A 19,497-nucleotide genomic window follows, 5' to 3' on the forward strand; every position below is an offset into this window, starting at 1 on the left:
ATTTTTTAATTTTATAAAATTTATAATTTTATATTAGTTATGATTAAAGTTAAATAGATGATATAATAATTAATATTTAATAATATTTTAATCAAATCTTCTTATTTTTATCATGTAAAAATGATAAGTTAAAACAAAAATGAAAATAAAATAAAAATTAAAATATAATTTAGTTTACTTAAAAAAGACAAAAAAATATAATTTAACTTTACTAATATATATCACGTGTATAAATCAAGTAAATAAAAAAATATATTTTGATTATAAAAATAACATATTTTTTATATTTTAAATTTTAATATATTTTCGTATTTTAAAATATTTAAAATGTGTATATTTAATGTCCTTTAACCGATATACCAAATGCATAGTATATATTAGATAAAAATAATAATAAATTTTATCTATAACAAGTAAAAATCGCTTGATTCTTTTTATAGCTAAAGTTAAAAAAAATCATTTTATGATTTTTCATGTTGAACCATAATTTAACATATTCAATCCAAAATAACTAATAATTATACATTGTTATTAATTAAATTATAATTATTAATGTAGAATAATTTATGTTTATTTATAAATAAATTATTATTATTTATTATAAGTATATCTTTATCTCATATTTCATTAGATTTTTATAACGATATTTTCTTTAAATTTAAAAAACATAATTTATTTCATAACGTTAATTATTTTTAATTTAACTAGTAGGAAAAAGGCACTTTGTGCCTGTATTGTATTAAAAGAAGTAAATAAATAAACAAGAAAAAAAAAAGAAATTACTCATAAAAAAAGTAATTATTAAAAAATAAATAAAAGATAAAATAATTCATGTAAAAATAAAAATCAAAAGTAATTATTGAGAATGATATCTCTTTTATATATTAGTATAGAAGTATAGATCATTAGTTTCAAGTTCTTAAATTTAATTAAAAATATTTTTTCTAATTTTTAAAAGAAAAGGGTATAATAGTAAAAAAATGTGGAGATCAAAATAATTACCGAAAAAAATATCCCTTTTATATATTAGTATAAATATATTAGTATAGATTATACCATACAATGTCCAAGATAAATTATTATAATATATTTAATAAAGATTATAAAAAACATTGTTCTGCTGTGGCACTGTAATCGGACCCCTGTTATTATATTAAATAATTATCACAATATGGTTTCAGTTCTATCTTAGCTGACCCATAATATGGGTCACAAAGTAAAGATGTTATATGAGAAGATTACAGACACAATTTGAGTTGAATATTCTCTTCCAACATACTAGTAACATTCTTGGAAGAAATGAAGTTTCCTATGGATTTAAATATAGGGCAGTTCAGTGTCTCAAATTTCAATGTTGTGCTAAATTAAAAACACAATGCAGCATTCAGTGTTCCTCTGCAAGAATACGCCTGACTTCATTTGCAAGATCAATGACATGCTGGTCTTTGCATCCTAAAGAATGATTAATAGGTTAAAAAATACAATGTAAAAGGAAACATACAGAGAATGATTGAAATGAACCTCACCAATTTGTAGAAGAGCCTTTTCAAGGATGAAAAGATAATCTCTGTTTGGTCCTGCGGGACCTTTAGCCTCAACTATTTGCCTGTAGGATGGAAAAGAAAGGCGTAAGTGATGAGTCTAAATTTCCACAAACACAATCATAATGCATCAATCATTATCATATATAAAACAGACTTGAATCCTATGTTAAGGTAACTTGATTCCTAGAATCACAAAATTAACATGTTCAGTCATACATCAAAACAAGGACCATAGAATATAATATATTAAAAGTCTTACATTAAGTAAAATATGAAACTCAACATGATATTATCTAAAGAATTAGTTTTTATCTAATGAACTAGTCTTTTAGATCAAGTGTTTCTCATGTACTTAAGTTCTAACGTAATATGATAAAAATACTCAATTTTTATTATCTATTTAAGAGGAAAAATAAGAAAGTTTTTTGTGGGTAGCGCATATAAATTTCTCTGCAAAGTGGGAAGAAAGAAATATTTGTTGCATTTGAAGTTTTTTGTTTAAATTTTTTTAAAGAATTAAATACATTTACAGGATAAGAAATAATAAATAATTTTATTGCAAAATAATTATATAGTAAAAAGTTTAATTTATGAGTTATTTCGGGTTAATTTTATTTTTTAATTAATAATTTTATATACAATTTATTTCTTTCTTTCTATCTACTTTTCTTTCATTCAATAGCGTAGAGAAGGGTTGAGTAGATGTAGAAAATTTAAGTTTGATACTCATTGCTCCCGTTGTAATCTTTTACGATTGATAAAAAAAAATGCAGAGAGGAATTTCTTCACCTTTTTCCTTCTTATTTCTATCTATTAAAATAACACATGCATGTTTTCTACTCTATCTCTCTTTTACTTCTATTCTTATTTTTCCAACCTATTTCTCCGTTATGTTCTAAGCCAAACAAACCACAGCTTCAAAACAAACAAATCGTCACCTTTTAGATTTTCAGTACCAAGCCTGTTAGAATATCAAGCATAAAAGACTAATTCATATGCCTCCTGAAACCAAGAACTCCAAACCAACGTATAAACTTAACTAAAGTTAGCTTTTATATGCCACGTAAAAAGTGTGCAATTACATTACCTTGCAATCTCTTCAACAGATGCAGGGCCCAAATAATTTACGTTAGACTTCTTGTCCGAAGTAGCTATATATCTGTAAAATGTACATACTGACGTAAATCATTATTATCCATGCAAAAGGTGAAAAAGTTTTAAGGTTGTCTCTTTCACTTACACCAACACTCCAGTAACGGCTGGAGAAGTAGCATTAGGGTCCTGAAACAAATTTCGGTAGATGTTTACTCTCACAAGTGGAAGAGGAGTGCAAGTAACACACTCTATTATCAGTTAAAATTTATTAAAAATTACAAAAGTAGAATAGTCTCATTAAAGAAGACATGAGATCTATGGAAAATTATGTTTACTAATAAATTTCAACCAATAATAGAAAATGTATTTAAAAGAGTGTGTCAAAAAGTGAGTTACTAATGGAGTAATTACTACAATAATATAAAGCAGAATAAAATAATGTAGTCAAAAGAAAAAAGTCAGCATGTGGAACTTACAGTGTAAAAATCAAGGTATTCTCTCTTGTCGTATTGCTTCTCCCTAACCTCCAGATGCTGTGAAGTAATTACACTTGAATATATCAATCTAAAGTACTGATACTTGATAAAAGAGCGAAGTGTTGTTTATATGATCATGTTAACTGTAGCAACATCAAAGATGTGGGCTACTATCAAACATGTCAAATCCACAGGTGCTTAATAAGAGAGCATAATAATATGATTTCCATATAATATAAGCAATTTTGTGAAGAAATTATGCAAGTTTGATATTATTAAATAATCATGACATGGTTCATTTGGTGGATGTTAAAAGGGGGTGGGAGTGCGAGTCGGAGGGTTGTGTAAATACCTTTATCTGCAAGTTTAGATTGATGGAAAAAAAAAACTACATAATGTTCTGTTAGTAAACGAGAAGCCAGAACAGAAATGAGGGCTTTATTAAGTCCAAAAACAAAATTAATAAGGAGATATAATAGAGGAATCACTCTCCCATTCCCATAGCATCAGTGTTGGAACCAGAGACTATTATTATTATTATTATTATCAAAAGAAACAGGGTTTGGCAGCACATTGAGATACTATTGCTAAGGTAATAAGACAACATTTCAAGGAAGTCCATCCAAACATCATTGCTCAGTAAACACGGAGTCATTTGCAGACCAAAAAAAGGCTAGCAAAATGTCATCCAATTACAAATGTTCAGCGAAAGTATAGTACTGCTCAATCAGTAGGAATATAGATAGGAAAGATCACAAAGCCTAGCCACTGAAAAAGATTTTAACTCATGCATAGTGTGCACTGTTCAAGCTTGAACTTAGTTTTGAGTGTCTCTTTTTATAATGTTATCAGTTTACAATGGTGATGTTCTCATTGTTGTTCAATAATACTTTCAGATCTAATCAACTTCTGAGCTTATGTCTAATACCATCAACAATTTATTTATTACAGAAAGAAGTCAATATTACAGCTTCAACTAAATTTGATAATTGTGAATTGATTGAGAGTAGCTCTGCTTTTTATTTATATTTACATCACCACATAACTGAATCCCTACAATTCAGGGATCAGAAGAATTATTTATATAAAGTGTTCAGAATTTCCTGATCTAAATATATATACAAGCAAACAGATCAAAATACACAATGAAATAAGGTAACTAGGAAATAGGGAAATCTAAACATTTAAAAAACTCTAACCAAACAACAACATCAAAACGTTATCCCACTAAGACACTCTAACCAAATACCAACTTAATCCAAACAATTTAAGCAAATGAATTCAAATGATTAGCGCAAGAAAATATCTCAACCCTCTTTTATTTCAAATAAAGTGGAGAAATGAGTAATCTTACCATGAAGATTAAAAAACTTTAAAACAGACAAATACTAATCTTATCTTGTTATATCAAACAGTCACAACACAACTCCCCAGTAATAGGTGTCCTAACATAAATCAATATGATCTTCTATCATTATGAGATAAATGCTTCTTCATTAACACATCCATAATGGTTATGAAAGAAAAATGCTCTGCATAAATCCGTAAAGTATTATACGATGATCATTTATCTACTGGTTTGACCTATTTGAGATAGTATATTTCAGCTCAATTCATCTTAATTTATAGCAGAAAGTACGCATAGTAGATGATGAAAATAGAACAATAATGTACAATCACTAAGGTGACAGCAAACAATCCAGTTCGTAAGCAAGTCAATGTTGAGATAGGGAAAAAAGAATAATCTATTCATAAGTTTGAACTTAGGTTGCAGCAGAATAATATTCCATTAATATAGAAATATTTTTTTAAAAATACCTCTAGTGCAGTTTCTTCATCTTCTTTCTTTAAGATCTTGTAAGCAGCTCCCCACTACCTCCATGCAAAATATAGTATCAAATATTGATTGCATTTGATAATTTTGATTCGTACAAAATTGAAAATATATTATAAGATACTAAGAAGGCCGAAGTAATTATCTGAAAATAAAAGTTAAATGTGGAAACAAGATTGAACACTAAATGAAATGCTATTCTACTTTTACAACCAACAACCAAGTTGAATTTTGTTTGGACTAAACTTGCTCTTAGTGAGTATACCATCATACTTCCTAGTACAAAGAGGCAATCTCTTCATAGAGATTCAACAAATGGTAAACAGAACCTATAAGTTAACAGAATATCTAGACAAACACCTTTAATTTTCTTTTCAAGTATAAATTGTAGGTGCAACAGCTATACGGGCATTGGATATTTTCAGCAGCCAACACCATAACAGAAAAACTGACTAAAGCAACTAGTATAAGACAGTTAATCCCAAAAATAAGGCAAAGGGAACATCTAGAAATGTTCATATTCCACTCTATGTTAGCCTATTCACCCAAAATAAAACGGGGAAATATATTGCTTAAGCTTAACCTTATAGACCCCAATTTTCATCAAATTAAGCATACAATATTATGCTGTCATATGCACATCATAAAAGTAAAAGTCATCACAGCTTGCTTGCAGAAACATATTAGAACATCTGTAGAGTCAGTTTGGATAAACTTTTCCAAGGAAAAGAAAAAAGAAGGAAAAAATAAAAAAAATTTCATAAGCTCAAATTAGCTTATATAATTCCTTTTTTTTTTTTTCCTTCTTTTTTTTTTGAGAAACTAATATAAAAGAACTTTTACAAATTAGCTTATGAGGTTAATTTTAGTTTATGAAAAGACTTATTTTATTTTTCTTTCATATCTTCTTCTTCAGTAAGTGTTTATGGAAACATACCTATAACAATTAAACAGATGAATTATGGAACTGGTTATCACTTATGACTGATAAATCATCCTAAGTAATGGGATCTGGAAAAAAATTAAAACTTATGAATACTTACACAAATTTCTCCTTCAGCAGGCTCCAGGGTCACTGTTCTACCAGGGAACTCAGGGGTACCTCTATGGTCAGTAGAGCCTAAAAGAGAGAGAACTCACAAAATTAAAAAACCATGGAGATTGTGTTTGATGCATTATGGGGTAATTGAATTGAACACCGTGATGGGAAAAGAGAGAAAAATGATACCTTGGTAGAAGACACGCCGATAGCCTTTGATGAAACCAACAACACGTTCATCATAGTGAAACCCTGCTCTCGAAATCAAGGAACCATACCCAAATACCCACATTACCATTGTTTTTTCTTGTTTTTATTTTATGGACTTTACTTTTGATTCGTATTTCAAGAGAGGTTGATTGGTTCAGTCGCAACTCGGAACACAACAGAAACCAACCCAATCATTGTTTTTTGCAAATTCTGGGTTTTAGCATAACCGAGAAAAGACAAAAATAACTCGATCACAACACGGCACTGCACTCAATACTGGGCTTAGTTGTGAGAAGAAAAAAAATTAGGATAGTTAGAAATAAAAAAGTAAAAATGAGATGGAAATGAATTTGTTAGGTTTGAAAAAAAAATATTATAAAATTATTTGATTTGAATGGATGGATAGAAAAGATATTATAATTAAAAAATTATAATTTTATTTTAAAAAAAATATATATATATATTTATTCTTTTATTTGATTAAATTTATTTTTTATTTGAATTAAACTTAGAATTAAATGAATATTTCGTTGAAATGTTGTTTATTTAAATAAATAATATTTAAAAGAAGCACTAAAATTTCCTTTATTTGATAATAATAATAATATTATTAATAATAATAAAGTGAATGAATAACATTTATATTTGAAAGTGCATGCATACATTCCAATAAATTTAAATAATTATTCCTGATTAATACTTTGATTCTAAACTTAAATAACATATATTCAATTTGACTAATAGTATATTTGAATAAAAATGAAAATTCCTTCGAATAAAATCAGCATTTCTATTTGAATGAGTTTTTTTTATTTATTTCATATTTGAAATAAGAGAGAAAATTTAATGGGATAAAAGTATAATAATTCTTCTTCTTCACAAACACTTTATATTAAATGTGAATTTTATAAATAAAATATTTATGGTGAAAGATGGAGATCTAAAAAGAGGATTGGAAATCTTCAAGCAAGCCTTAGTAACCTCAAAGAGTCCTTTCACTTGTCCCCCTGTTCAGCATGCCCCTCATCCCTCAAAGAGAGAGGAAAAAAATGAGTCCAAATAGTCATGTCATAAAAATATTGTTCGACGTAGGTTAAGCCACATTAGACACGAGCATCAGGACACAAAATACAAACTCTCTATCAAGATCACGTTAGGCGTGAGTAGGTCTACGCTCAACTCTAAAGTTTCAGTGACTATCTGCCAAGACTATGTCTGACACAAATATAGTGACGCTTGGCATTGAAAAAAATGATGTTCTCTATCTGGATAGCGTAAATCGTACGTAAAGTGGCGTTTGGCACATGGAACCTTTACTACTCTTAAACTTTTTTTTTTTTTTTTGCTTCCAAGCATTTTCTCACACTTGGCATTTCTCTAACTTCTTAACCATATGTTAAACAAGAAATTGAGAATTAGTGGTATAATCAAATGATAGTAACCAATATTCAATTACTTACAAAAACTTAAAAAAAAGGACTAAACTTGTTAAAAGTTAGAGAAGAGTTGATTATGTTAATACAATTGGATAATAATTCTAGGTAAAAATTAACATTATCACATGCTAAGGTTTTATATATATCTATGACACATTTTCTCCTTTAATCTTATGTGTTCTAATAGTTTAGTTCTACTGTTAATTATAATGATTTCGTTTTGTACAAGGGTTACGACAGGTCGTTATATTTATTTACTCTACTAATAAACTATAAAGATGATAAATACTTAATTTAGTGTCTCTAATATGTTTAGTTTACCATGTTTGGTAAACAATTTTTTTTTTTACTTTTTCAAAAAACTTAATTAAGAAATGATAATCTTCAATGGTGAATTTGTTATTTTAAAAATATATTCTCAAAAAAAAGATTTTTTTTGACAATGATTTTTACATAAATTTTTCATAAAATTACTAATACATGGAGTTATGAAATTAACATTTCTAAGTTAATGAAAAAGTTTTAATGTAGTAAAATCTTCACATTATCTTTATTTATTTATTTAATATAGTAAAAATATTTAATTTTTGTTAACATTTATAGATATTCTTAAGACATTTATGATCAACCAACTAGATTTTAATCATCTCTAATAATCATGATTTGTACACTTTCCGTTTTTTCATAGTCATTTTGTCAAAATTTGTTGTTTTTTTTCATTGTCATTTTACTAAAATCAATGACATTAATTATTTTTCTCCATTTTTACCCTTGATAATTAATACATATTTACTGAACAATGTGTGTATTTATTTTTAATGTTTACCTATTTTTTCTCCAACTACCCGTATAAAGTTAATGTGCATTTATAAGAGCAATATGTTCCCAACAAAATACTATAAAAAAAAATATAACCATTAATCCATGGACAGGTATAATTAAATACAGTAGGTTACAGTTCACGTGTAATCAATGCATTAATAATTAATGGAGTAGATTGCAGTTCAACAGTCTCAAAAATGCAAAAAGAAATAAAGGGTAAAATAGGAAAGTAAGTAATAAATATTTTTGAAAATTAAAATATCAATGATTTCTTTAAGTCCCTTACAAAACCTTAAACGACTATGAAAAAAAATGGAGGGAGTAACATTTATAATTTTCATGAATTATTGCACAAATAAGTAATTTATGCTCAAACTTATTTGTATATTCATAATTAATATTTATTTAAAAAAAAACATTGTTATATGTTGATGTTTGTGCTTTTTGTAATATTCTAAATTTATGATACAACATTCTCAATTTTATATTATATATATATATATTTAAAAAATAATATTTCTTTTAAATTTTAGTTACCTTATTTAAAATAAGTAAAATTGGTTGTATTATTATTTTTAGATAGTTATAATTCACATTTTTAGAATAATATTTTAATCGTCATGTATATATAAATAAATAAATAAATAAATAAATATATATATATATATATATATAGATGACATCCAATAATATTATAAATATTATAATTATATATAAAACTATCTATTATAATATATATAATAACTTATATATTTTAATAAGTAATTAAATTAATTGGTATAACTAAATTAAAAGAAAAGTGATGTGGTGGTGCATTACGTGTGACGTGTGTGCTTAGGTGTAAAGAATATGAGATGGATGGTGAATGGTGTATGTATGAAATGTGTGCAGTGAAAGATGTGTGGTGAATGGTGTACGTGTCTATTATGTGTAATGATGAATAAGTGTGGATAAATAAGAATATGAGGTGCAGTAGATAAATATGTACAGAAGTAGATAACGTATAACGTAGAGCAATTATTTTGATAATGTAGGTTACGAATGATCTTACGTAATCAAGGGGTATTACACCCCTATAAATAGGAGTAACCATTTGAAACGTTCGAGCATAGTGGGAGAGAGTGATGAAGATTTTCGCAATCTCTCTACTTGGCAAGTGAACCAAGTTTCGAAGTAGTATTCAAATATCGTCCTCAGGGATTTGAGTGTTTAGAAATTCTTGCTCTAATGATTTAAATGAGAATGTTCTTATAATTGCAAACGAGTGAAGATAGAGTAAGACAACACAATAAAATAAAAGTAGTAAAAACAATGGTTAAGAAACAAGGATTGGTTCAGAGGTACTTGCTAACTCGTAGATCTTCTTAAGATAAATGCGATTCTAATTTCATTATTTCCACGTTCATTAAGTAATCCAACAAGATTCCTCAAGGTTGAATCCTAAAGTCATTAAGCTCAAAACATGATTCCTCTATGTTTTGAGTTTAACACTTTGCATTAAGAAAAATGACTTGAACAATGTGACTAACCAAATCAAGTCTATTCCTAGAACAAGAAATGATTAGGTGCAAGATTCAGTTCGGGTTTTCAAAAACGTTTTCCAACTGGATTCAAAAACCAAAAATCATACAACGGGTGATCAAGCCGATATAAGCATTAAGAGAAGAATCAAGCACAAATAATGAGATCACAATGCATATATTTAAGAAGAAGAGGAGTTAGTAGTTACATCCAACCAATCCTTAATGAGTTTAGCCACACATGGCCATTACAAGATCTAAGAAGTAAAAGAAGAGATTACAAAGTGGGAGATGAGAACAAGGGGTTGGGCTTCGTTCCCAAATGACCCAGCTGCCCAAGTCTTCGTTCTTCCTCTGTTTCTCTCTTCTCTGAAGTCTCAATCTCGTTTTTCTCCTTAATTTCGTGATACCCCTGTTTCTTCATTTTTCCCCTTTTATATGAGCTTCAAAACAGGGCCAAAAAGTGACTTTTACTCCCACGGCTGCAGCTGTAGATCCACGGCTATGGCTGTGGAGAGTCCTTCAGGGTGAAGAAACCTCCAAAGCTGCAGCTGTGATTTCACAGCTATAGCTGTGACAACTCCTTCAAGCTTAAGGAACCTCCAGCGCTGAGGCTGTGAAGCCATAGCTATGGCTGTGGATCTCTAGAGTTTTTGCTGGGTCTTGGGTGCTTCCATGGCTTTAGCTGTGAGTCCACAGCTTTAGCTTCAACTCTCTGGAGCTTTAAATTGCATTTCAGATTTCCACAGCTATAACTGCAGATCCACAGCTATAGCTCCAACTTTCTGGATTTCTAATTCCTTCCAAGACTTCCACAGCTCGAGCTCCAGATCCACAGCTATGGCTGTGGATCTCTGCCTTGCCAAAAATCCTGCACAAAATGAGGAAATTCCTTAAGATTTTGCTACTACTCCTCTACTCTTATAGTATGACTTGATTCTTTAAAGCAAGAGGGTGAAATAACATATATAATATATACAATTACCAAAAAGAGTGCCAAAAGTTGAGTGCAAATCATGCATAAAAGACACTCAACAACTACCCCAACTTAATCTCTTGTTGGTCCCCAACAAGATACCAATCAAAAACCAAAAAGGTTACTTCCTACCATGAGATTTCTTCTGTATCAAAAATAGGTAAACACTCAATCAATTCACCATCAAAAACCATTTTCTACTCACTGAGGTGCCCGCAAAACCAATCATGCTTAACCAAAAAGATTGCAAGATAAATCATAACACAAACATTACAAACCAATAATTGAACATACTCTCATAAGAATGACTCTCCAGGGTGAGTGTTTCTCTCAATTCCACTCATCATTTCTATGAACATAAGCATTGATATCATCTCTTCATTACTGCTCTTTGAGAGAAAATTAAGGATCACAAGGACTTTTTGAGGGTTCTACTGAGGCTTGGTTAACAAGGGAATGTGGTTTTTCAGATTAACAAGGTTTAAACTTAAGAGAGTAAAATGAAAATGACCCAAACATTCCACCTTGTTCACTCTTAATATTCAACTCCAACCAAATCTCTCAGCCCAAAATCTTCCTCTCATTACATACCCTTTTTCCTCAAAATTTGCTGCCTAGATTTTAAGAGACCCCTATCTCTTTTAAGACTATTTATACAGGTGCTTGTTTATTTTTCTTTTGATTTGATTTTTTTTTTGATTTTTTTAATGAGTATGATAATGATAAAATGAAACTAACAAGCACACTTAAATTTGAGCAGTGAAAATGATGGAGGGGTGACTCTTCCCTTCAACTTTGCATTAGCTTAATTTCTCCACTTTCTTTCAACTTGGCAATTTTTTCCAACTACCCCAACTTAATCCCTAGTTCATTTTCATTTACTCTCAAGAGTTTGGTTAGGGTGAAGAGTTGGTATTTGGCATGGGCTTAAGGTTGAATGAAGGCTAAGGCTCAAACAGGCTTCAAGGAAGGGATTCAATTATGGTTTACTGTTTGGCTCTAGGCTTAAGAAGAATTCAATTATGCACAATGGAATGACTAAAATGCCTTGATCCTGTCCAAAACTTCTCACAAGAGCAATCATTCAAGATTCAACCAATGCAAACACATATATTATGATGATGGCTCTCAAAGTAGAAGTGTATATGATAGATACATTGTTTACTCTCTCTCACTCACCAGCTTGGCTAAATGTTCAATTATTGATCTTTCATGCCATGCTAATCAAATATCTCATAACTTCAAGATCAAACAAATTGGATGAGTACAACCTCAAAGCAAGTCTCAAAACAAACCATTTTAAGGTGAATCAAAAGATGTGTTTTCCGCTTTTTGTTGATCTAAAAGCCATCTCATTTCCTACCTTTCAACAAACCATTTTTTTTTATTGTTAATTCACAAAAAGTATATAAACCACCAGATAGTTCAAACAATTAACAAAACAGAAACTAAAACAACTGTAATTTAAAATGACATAAAATTAAAGTGGAACTTCTCTTCCTCAAAACAAGGGTGACAACGACCCTCCATCCTCTCCTTTTCATCATTGCTTGCTCATGCTCCTGCTCCCCACCATGAAGTTGTTCACCTTGATCTCCTTGATCTCCACCCCTTCCAGAAAATATAGGACTGTCCCCAGGCCACTTCAGATGGTGGTGGTGGGGTTGGTGCAGCTGGGATTTTATGAGTGGCTTTAGAGCTTCTGCCTAAACCGCCACCTCTTGAACGAACTATCTGAACCGCCACAAGTTGATTATACAAACAAAACACAATTCTTCATGGGGCATAAGGAATGATCAATAAACATTCTAACATGTGAATCACTAAAGTTATTTCAAAGCCACCAATGAAATGCTATTAGCACCAAATTCTACTTGCCTCCATGATTAGCCATAAGGTTCTTTTGATTGAAAAAAAAATGAAATCAACTTTTACTTAGGCATTTTATCAAGCACATAATAGGCAAAGATGGGAATTAGTCATGCATGTGCAAGGTGGATTATCAAAACGTCCCCCAATTCAAACTTTTCAATCTAAGAAGAAAATCAATTCCATACTGTGTTTTCATGATGATCAAAGAACCCAGAAATGATGAATATGTATGAGGGATGTGCATGTTGTTCATGTGAGAAGAACAATTCATGAAGCCTTTAATCAAGCACAAGATAAAAGTTGATAAGAAAAACAACATGCACATGCATTCTTGTTCATTCAAGGGTTAAAGTTCATGACAGTAAAAGAATATTGTGCACATTGCATTCAAATTGAAAAACCCCTTTCATTCAAGCATTTCGTCAAACACAAAGCAAGCATAAAATATGAATGTTCATGCATGTCCACATTGAAGACTCAAACACCCAACTTCATGCTTTTCACGTGTGTACTTCCAATTCAACCAAAAAGATTCAGAAATGATGTAAGACTATGAAGAGAGTTCAAAGAAATGAAGCACTTACAACCACTTCCATGCAACGAAGAAAACAGAAGAGAAAAGTGAAGACTTTACCTTGCAATGCCAATAAAAATGGAGTCTTTTGTGTTTGTGCACAATGAATGATGCAAAATGATGGTTTTATGTAGATTATGAAGAGGGGAGATGAAACGTGAGGAGGTTAATGAGTTTCGTGAGTGGGAGAGGAAGAGAAACGAAGAAGTGGATATTAGAGTTTTCGTTTCTTTTTTTTTCTTTTCAAAACTGATCCAAAATGTCTCCACTCTTTACTTAAAAAAAAAACCTCGTGAATTTGAGCTTGGAAATGTATTCCAGAAAAGTGGCACTAAGGCTGGGGATCTTGGCGCTTGAGCGCTGGGATTGAAACATATCACAAAATGCACCAGAGAATTGGCGCTATGGCCATGGGCCTTGGTGCTCCAGCTGTGGCATTGCTTATACAAGTTGATCAACCCGAGAATTAGCGCCTAGGCGCTGAGACTGGCGCTTGAGCGCTGGAAATTTCATATGCAATTGAACTAATACAGCAACTTGGCGCCATGGCTGTGAGAGCTAGAGCTTGAGCGTTGGAGTTCTAACACATAAAGTGCTTGGCAGAGACTTGGCGCCTTAGCTGTGGATTATGGCGCTGCAGCTGTGGAATTTCAGCATGTAACTGGACTCAAACAGAGTCTTGGCACCATGGCTGTGAGCCTGGAACTTCAGCTCTGGAAACTATTATACACAAAATGCCTGGAAGTAAGTGGCGCTAAGGCCGTGACGCCAACGCTGCAGCGTCAAGACTTAGAATTGATTTCTGAACTGAAAATATTGCCACTCAAATTCCCAAAGATCTTTCATGAGTTGAGGGGATAGAAAAATTTCTCAAAGCACATGAGCAAACCATTCAAAGCACATTGAGATAACATTCATTTCCAAAAGCAAATGACATGGATCTTTAAATGTGGAAACCAAATTCTTTCTTAGCTAAACCATCATCTCACATTGGTACCTCTATCAACACCTTAAAACCTCTTAACCAAGTGTAAAGCTTATTTGTTCATGAGATTCCAAAACATCACAAAGGATTTCACTACTATTCCACATTAGACATCAAGTTCAACATGTACTTAACCATCAAGCAACAATAATATAAACTCAGCCACAACCCATCATAACACCACAATCAACATGGAACCAAACCTCCCTATGAACAAAGATATTTCACTCCACACTCCACATTATCAAAATAATCACAGACCCAACACCCAAAATAATGCAGCACCATTATCAAACAACAAAATAACACACAAAATCTTAACACACAACACACAAACAAAACTTAAACTAGATCAGAAATGTTAACACATTCCAAAACATGCCAATCATCAAGCAACATTCATACTGAAATCAAGAAATCTATGAACAAAAACTCTTAACTACTCACTATTCAAACTAAACCTTAGAATCTAAAACAGAAATTAAAACAAGAACATGCTAATTTAATGTCTTTAGTTTGACAATTCCAGATTGCTCATGGCTCCTTCAAATGTGTGCTGGCAGTGAATCTCTCTACCTCACCACCCAAATAATGCTTGAGCCTCTGACCATTAACTAACCAAGTCCTTCTAGAAGCAGGATCTTCAAGTTCAATAGCTCCATATGATTTGACAGATTTAATCGAGAAAGGACCTGACCACTTAGATTTGAGCTTCCTAGGGAAAAGTTTCAACCTGGAATTGAACAGTAATACTTGTTGGCCAGGTTGGAAGTTCCTGTTCAGAATCTTCTTGTCATGGTATATCTTAGCTTTGTGCTTGTAAGACTTAGAAGACTCATAAGCTTGCAATCTCCTTTCTTCCCATTCATGCAATTGAAGCTTTCTTTTCTCCCCTGCTGCCTTCAAATCATAATTTAAGGCCTTCAAAGCCCAAAATGCTTTATGTTCCAATTCCACTAGCAGATGACAAGCTTTACCAATGACCTTTTCCAATTCTTCGTTAGAGATAGGCAAAGCCTTCTGTAGTGGCGATGAGCTCTTGAAATCATTTTGAGTTTCCAAGTACGCATCATCTAATACATCAATTCTAAAGCAATCTTTGTTGCCTTTTGGAAACTTCGTTGTTTCAAATACATTGAAACTCACTTCCTCATCTTGGACCCTCACCTTCAGCTTTCCTTCATCCATGTCAATGATAACTCGAGCTGTCTTCATAAAGGGTCTGCCCAATATCAAAGGAACTTCTACATCCTCTTCCATATCCATGACTACGAAATCAACCGGAAACATGAACTTATCAACCTTCACGATCATATCTTCCACTATACCATGTGGAAGCTTGATGGATCTATCTGCCAACTGCAAGGTCATCCTTGTGGGTCGTACCTCTACTTCTCCTATCTTCTTCAGCATGGATAAAGGCATCAATTTAATACTGGCTCCAAGGTCTAAGAGTGCCTTACCCACTGATAAATTACCAATTGATACAGGGAGAGTGAAACTGCCTGGATCTCTGGACTTCTGAGGTAGAGACTTTTGTATAATGGCACTGCATCCTGCCTCAAGCTCCACAGTCTCTTCTTCAAGAATTCTTCTCTTCTTAGTTAACAATTCCTTCATGAACCGAGCATAAGTAGGCATTTGTTCCATGGCTTCAGTGAAGGGAATATTTATCTGAGCTTCTTGATGATGTCCAGAAACCTTGCAAATTATCTTTCCTTCTCTTTCTTAGATGGGGCATGAGGGTAAGGTAAGTCTTTAATAGGAACAGTGGAAATGACTTCCTTGCCCTTCTTTTTATTTTTCTCCTTCTTTACTCCATTCTTCTCTTTTATTTTCTCACTATCTACACCCTCATTTTTATTGCTTTCTCCCTCATTCTTCTCAATCTCCTCCTCAACCGCCTTTAATTTACTATTTTCTTCCTTATTATCAGCACCCTCATTGTCACCACTCACCCCAATATCACTACCAACTACCTTCCCACTTCTTGTTGTTATGGCTTGGCAATACTCCTTGGGGTTGGTCTTGGTGTTGGCTGAAAATGGGCCTTTAGACATGTCAGCTAATTGTTTAGCTAGCTGACCCACCTGCACCTCCAAATTCTTTATGGAAGCTTCAGTGTTTTTCTGGTTGTTCATAGATACTTGCATGAACTGGTTCAAAGTCTCCTCCAATTTACTAATTCTTTCATGTATAGAGGGATACACAGGTTGTTGTTGCTGTGATTGTTGTGGTGGCCTATTGGATGGTCCAGCTTCATTCCTCCATCCATATCCTTGGTTGTTGTTGTTTCTCCAACCTTGATTCCCCTGCATATAATTGTTAGTATTATAATTATGGGAATTAAAATTACCTCCTTTCTGTTGGTTGCCCACATAGTTGACTTCTTCTTCATTTGAAGTTTCAGAACAATGACCATTGGGATGATCTCCCCCACAAAAATCACACTTTAAAGAAGAATGTGATTGAGTTGAAGAAGAAGCAATAGCATGAAGCTGTTGTGGAATTTTGGCCATCTGCTTAGTCAATGCTTCAATCTGTTGAGACAGCAGCTTGTTCTGTGCAAGGATTGCATCATTAGTACTGAGATCAAGAACCCCTCTTTTATGAGATTGGTGTCTCCCATGCTCTGCTTGGTGATCAGAAGATGCCAAAGATTCTATAATTTGAGTAGCTTCTTCTGGGCTTAGTCATCATGGTGCCACCAGCTGCTGCATCTAATAACATCTTCACCTCAGGCTTGATTCCATTAACAAAGAAATTGAGTTGAGCTATATCCTCAAACCCATGGTTAGGACATTTTCCAAGCAATGACTTAAATCTTTCCCAGGCTTCACAAAATGGTTCATTTGCACCTTTCCTGAAGGTAGTAATTTCTGACTTGGCCTTAATATATTTGGATGATGGATAGAATCTATTCACAAACTTGTTTTCCACATCACCCCAGCTTGTCAAACTTTGATTTGGGTGAGATTGTAACCAAACTTTAGCGTTTCCTGTTAAAGAGAATGGAAACAACCTCAAATATACAGCTTCCTCATCACCTTCAGGGGTTCCCATTGTTCCACATAACTCATAGAAATTTGAAAGGTGTGAGTATGGGTCCTCATGATCAAGGCCAGCAAATTGTTGTGAGCTAACCAAAGTAAGGAAGGCAGGCTTCATCTCCATTGCTCTAGAAGTATTTGGAGCTGCAATGCTAGAGAAATGCCTAGGACCATGTTGTTGTGCATAATCACCTAGGGTCCTTCTAGGAGGCCTAGCTGGTCCATGTCCACCATTATGAGTGCCTGTTCCTTCTTCAGCCATTTCTGTTTCGAGGTGTGGTTGATTTGATGAAGTAGAAGAACTAAGAAGATCTTGCTATTGTTTTTGGAGTCTCTCTAACTGTTCCTTCTTGTTCTACTGTTGTTCCTCCTTGCCGTTCTTTCAATTTCAGGGTCAAAATGCAATTCTTCGGCTGGAGTTTTTCCTCGCATACACTTTTAAGAAGTCTGCACAGCAAGGTGAGTCCACAAAACACAACAAGACAAATATCTATATATTATAAGTATTCACAAATAATTTATTTACAAAATTACAAACTCACAAGATTCAGAATTACTAAATAGCACCAAATCCCCGGCAACGGCGCTAGAAACTTGATGAAGATTTTCGCAATCTCTCCACTTGGCAAGTGAACCAAGTTTTGAAGTAGTATTCAAATATCGTCCTCAGGGATTTGAGTGTTTAGTAATTCTTGCTCTAATGATTTAAATGAGAATGTTGTTATAATTGCAAACGAGTGAAGATAGAGTAAGACAACACAATAAAATAAAAGTAGTAAAAACAATGGTTAAGAAACAAGGATTGGTTCAGAGGTACTTGCTAACTCGTAGATCTTCTTAAGATAAATGCGATTCTAATTTCATTATTTCCACGTTCATTAAGTAATCCAACAAGATTCCTCAAGGTTGAATCCTAAAGTCATTAAGCTCAAAACATGATTCCTCTATGTTTTGAGTTTAACACTTTGCATTAAGAAAAATGACTTGAACAATGTGACTAACCAAATCAAGTCTATTCCTAGAAAAAGAAATGATTAGGTGCAAGATTCAATTCGGGTTTTCAAAAACGTTTTCCAACTGGATTCAAAAACCAAAAATCATACAACGGGTGATCAAGCCGATATAAGCATTAAGAGAAGAATCAAGCACAAATAATGAGATCACAATGCATATATTTAAGAAGAAGAGGAGTTAGTAGTTACATCCAACCAATCCTTAATGAGTTTAGCCACACATGGCCATTACAAGATCTAAGAAGTAAAAGAAGAGATTACAAAGTGGGAGATGAGAACAAGGGGTTGGGCTTCGTTCCCAAATGACCCAGCTGCCCAAGTCTTCGTTCTTCCTCTGTTTCTCTCTTCTCTGAAGTCTCAATCTCGTTTTTCTCCTTAATTTTGTGATACCCCTGTTTCTTCATTTTTCCCCTTTTATATGAGCTTCAAAACAGGGCCAAAAAGTGACTTTTACTCCCACGGCTGCAGCTGTAGATCCACGGCTATGGCTGTGGAGAGTCCTTCAGGGTGAAGAAACCTCCAAAGCTGCAGCTGTGATTTCACAGCTATAGCTGTGGCAACTCCTTCAAGCTTAAGGAACCTCCAGCGCTGCAGCTGTGAAGCCACAGCTATGGCTGTGGATCTCTGGAGTTTTTGCTGGGTCCTGGGTGCTTCCATGGCTTTAGCTGTGAGTCCACAGCTTTAGCTTCAACTCTCTGGAACTTCAAATTGCATTTCAGATTTCCACAGCTATAGCTGCAGATCCACAGCTATAGCTCCAACTTTCTGGATTTCTAATTCCTTCCCAGACTTCCACAGCTCGACAGAGAGCGAGAACGTAAAAAGAGAGCGAGAAAGAAAGACACTGTTTTAGGAACAATTTTATATCTCTACTAAGGTAAGGGGAAGGAGAACTTTATCTCATTAAAATTTTATATACTACTATGTTTATTTATTTATGTTATTTTTTATGTATATTTATCTAGTGGAGTGTCTCTAACCTCATTTATTTGCTTAATCTATGATTATTGTTATCCATAATAATTATTAATATGTGCATATTTTATATTTT

The 19,497-nt window shown here is 32.6% G+C and overlaps 1 protein-coding gene across 1 annotated transcript; it reads right to left on the reverse strand.

Moving 5' to 3' along the window:
* Window positions 1-1,112: 1,112 nt before the first annotated feature.
* LOC109796148 (ChaC-like family protein) lies at window positions 1,113-6,454 on the reverse strand. Its single transcript, XM_020355804.3, has 8 exons — window positions 6,178-6,454; window positions 5,993-6,069; window positions 4,934-4,987; window positions 3,116-3,172; window positions 2,785-2,825; window positions 2,632-2,703; window positions 1,527-1,606; window positions 1,113-1,452 (listed from the first exon to the last, which is right to left on the reverse strand). Exons 1-8 carry the CDS (start codon window positions 6,284-6,286, stop codon window positions 1,385-1,387), a joined length of 558 nt encoding a protein of 185 aa, XP_020211393.1. The 5' UTR covers window positions 6,287-6,454; the 3' UTR covers window positions 1,113-1,384.
* Window positions 6,455-19,497: the final 13,043 nt, after the last annotated feature.

The sequence above is a fragment of the Cajanus cajan genome, chromosome 9, assembly GCF_000230855.2.
Source record: "Cajanus cajan strain Asha chromosome 9, NIPB_CcT2T_4, whole genome shotgun sequence".
NCBI classification, from domain to species: domain Eukaryota; kingdom Viridiplantae; phylum Streptophyta; class Magnoliopsida; order Fabales; family Fabaceae; genus Cajanus; species Cajanus cajan.

What these genes read in the sequence shown, in the direction of transcription:
- LOC109796148 (XM_020355804.3), bottom strand. Translation starts at nt 6,286, where the DNA reads ATGGTAATGTGGGTATTTGGGTATGGTTCCTTGATTTCGAGAGCAGGG. An exon ending in CTGCTGAAGGAGAAATTTGT is followed by an intron (nt 4,988 to 5,992) that starts GTAAGTATTCAT and finishes GCATGGAGGTAG; the next exon opens with TGGGGAGCTGCTTACAAGAT. An exon ending in AATACCTTGATTTTTACACT is followed by an intron (nt 2,826 to 3,115) that starts GTAAGTTCCACA and finishes AATTTGTTTCAG; the next exon opens with GACCCTAATGCTACTTCTCC.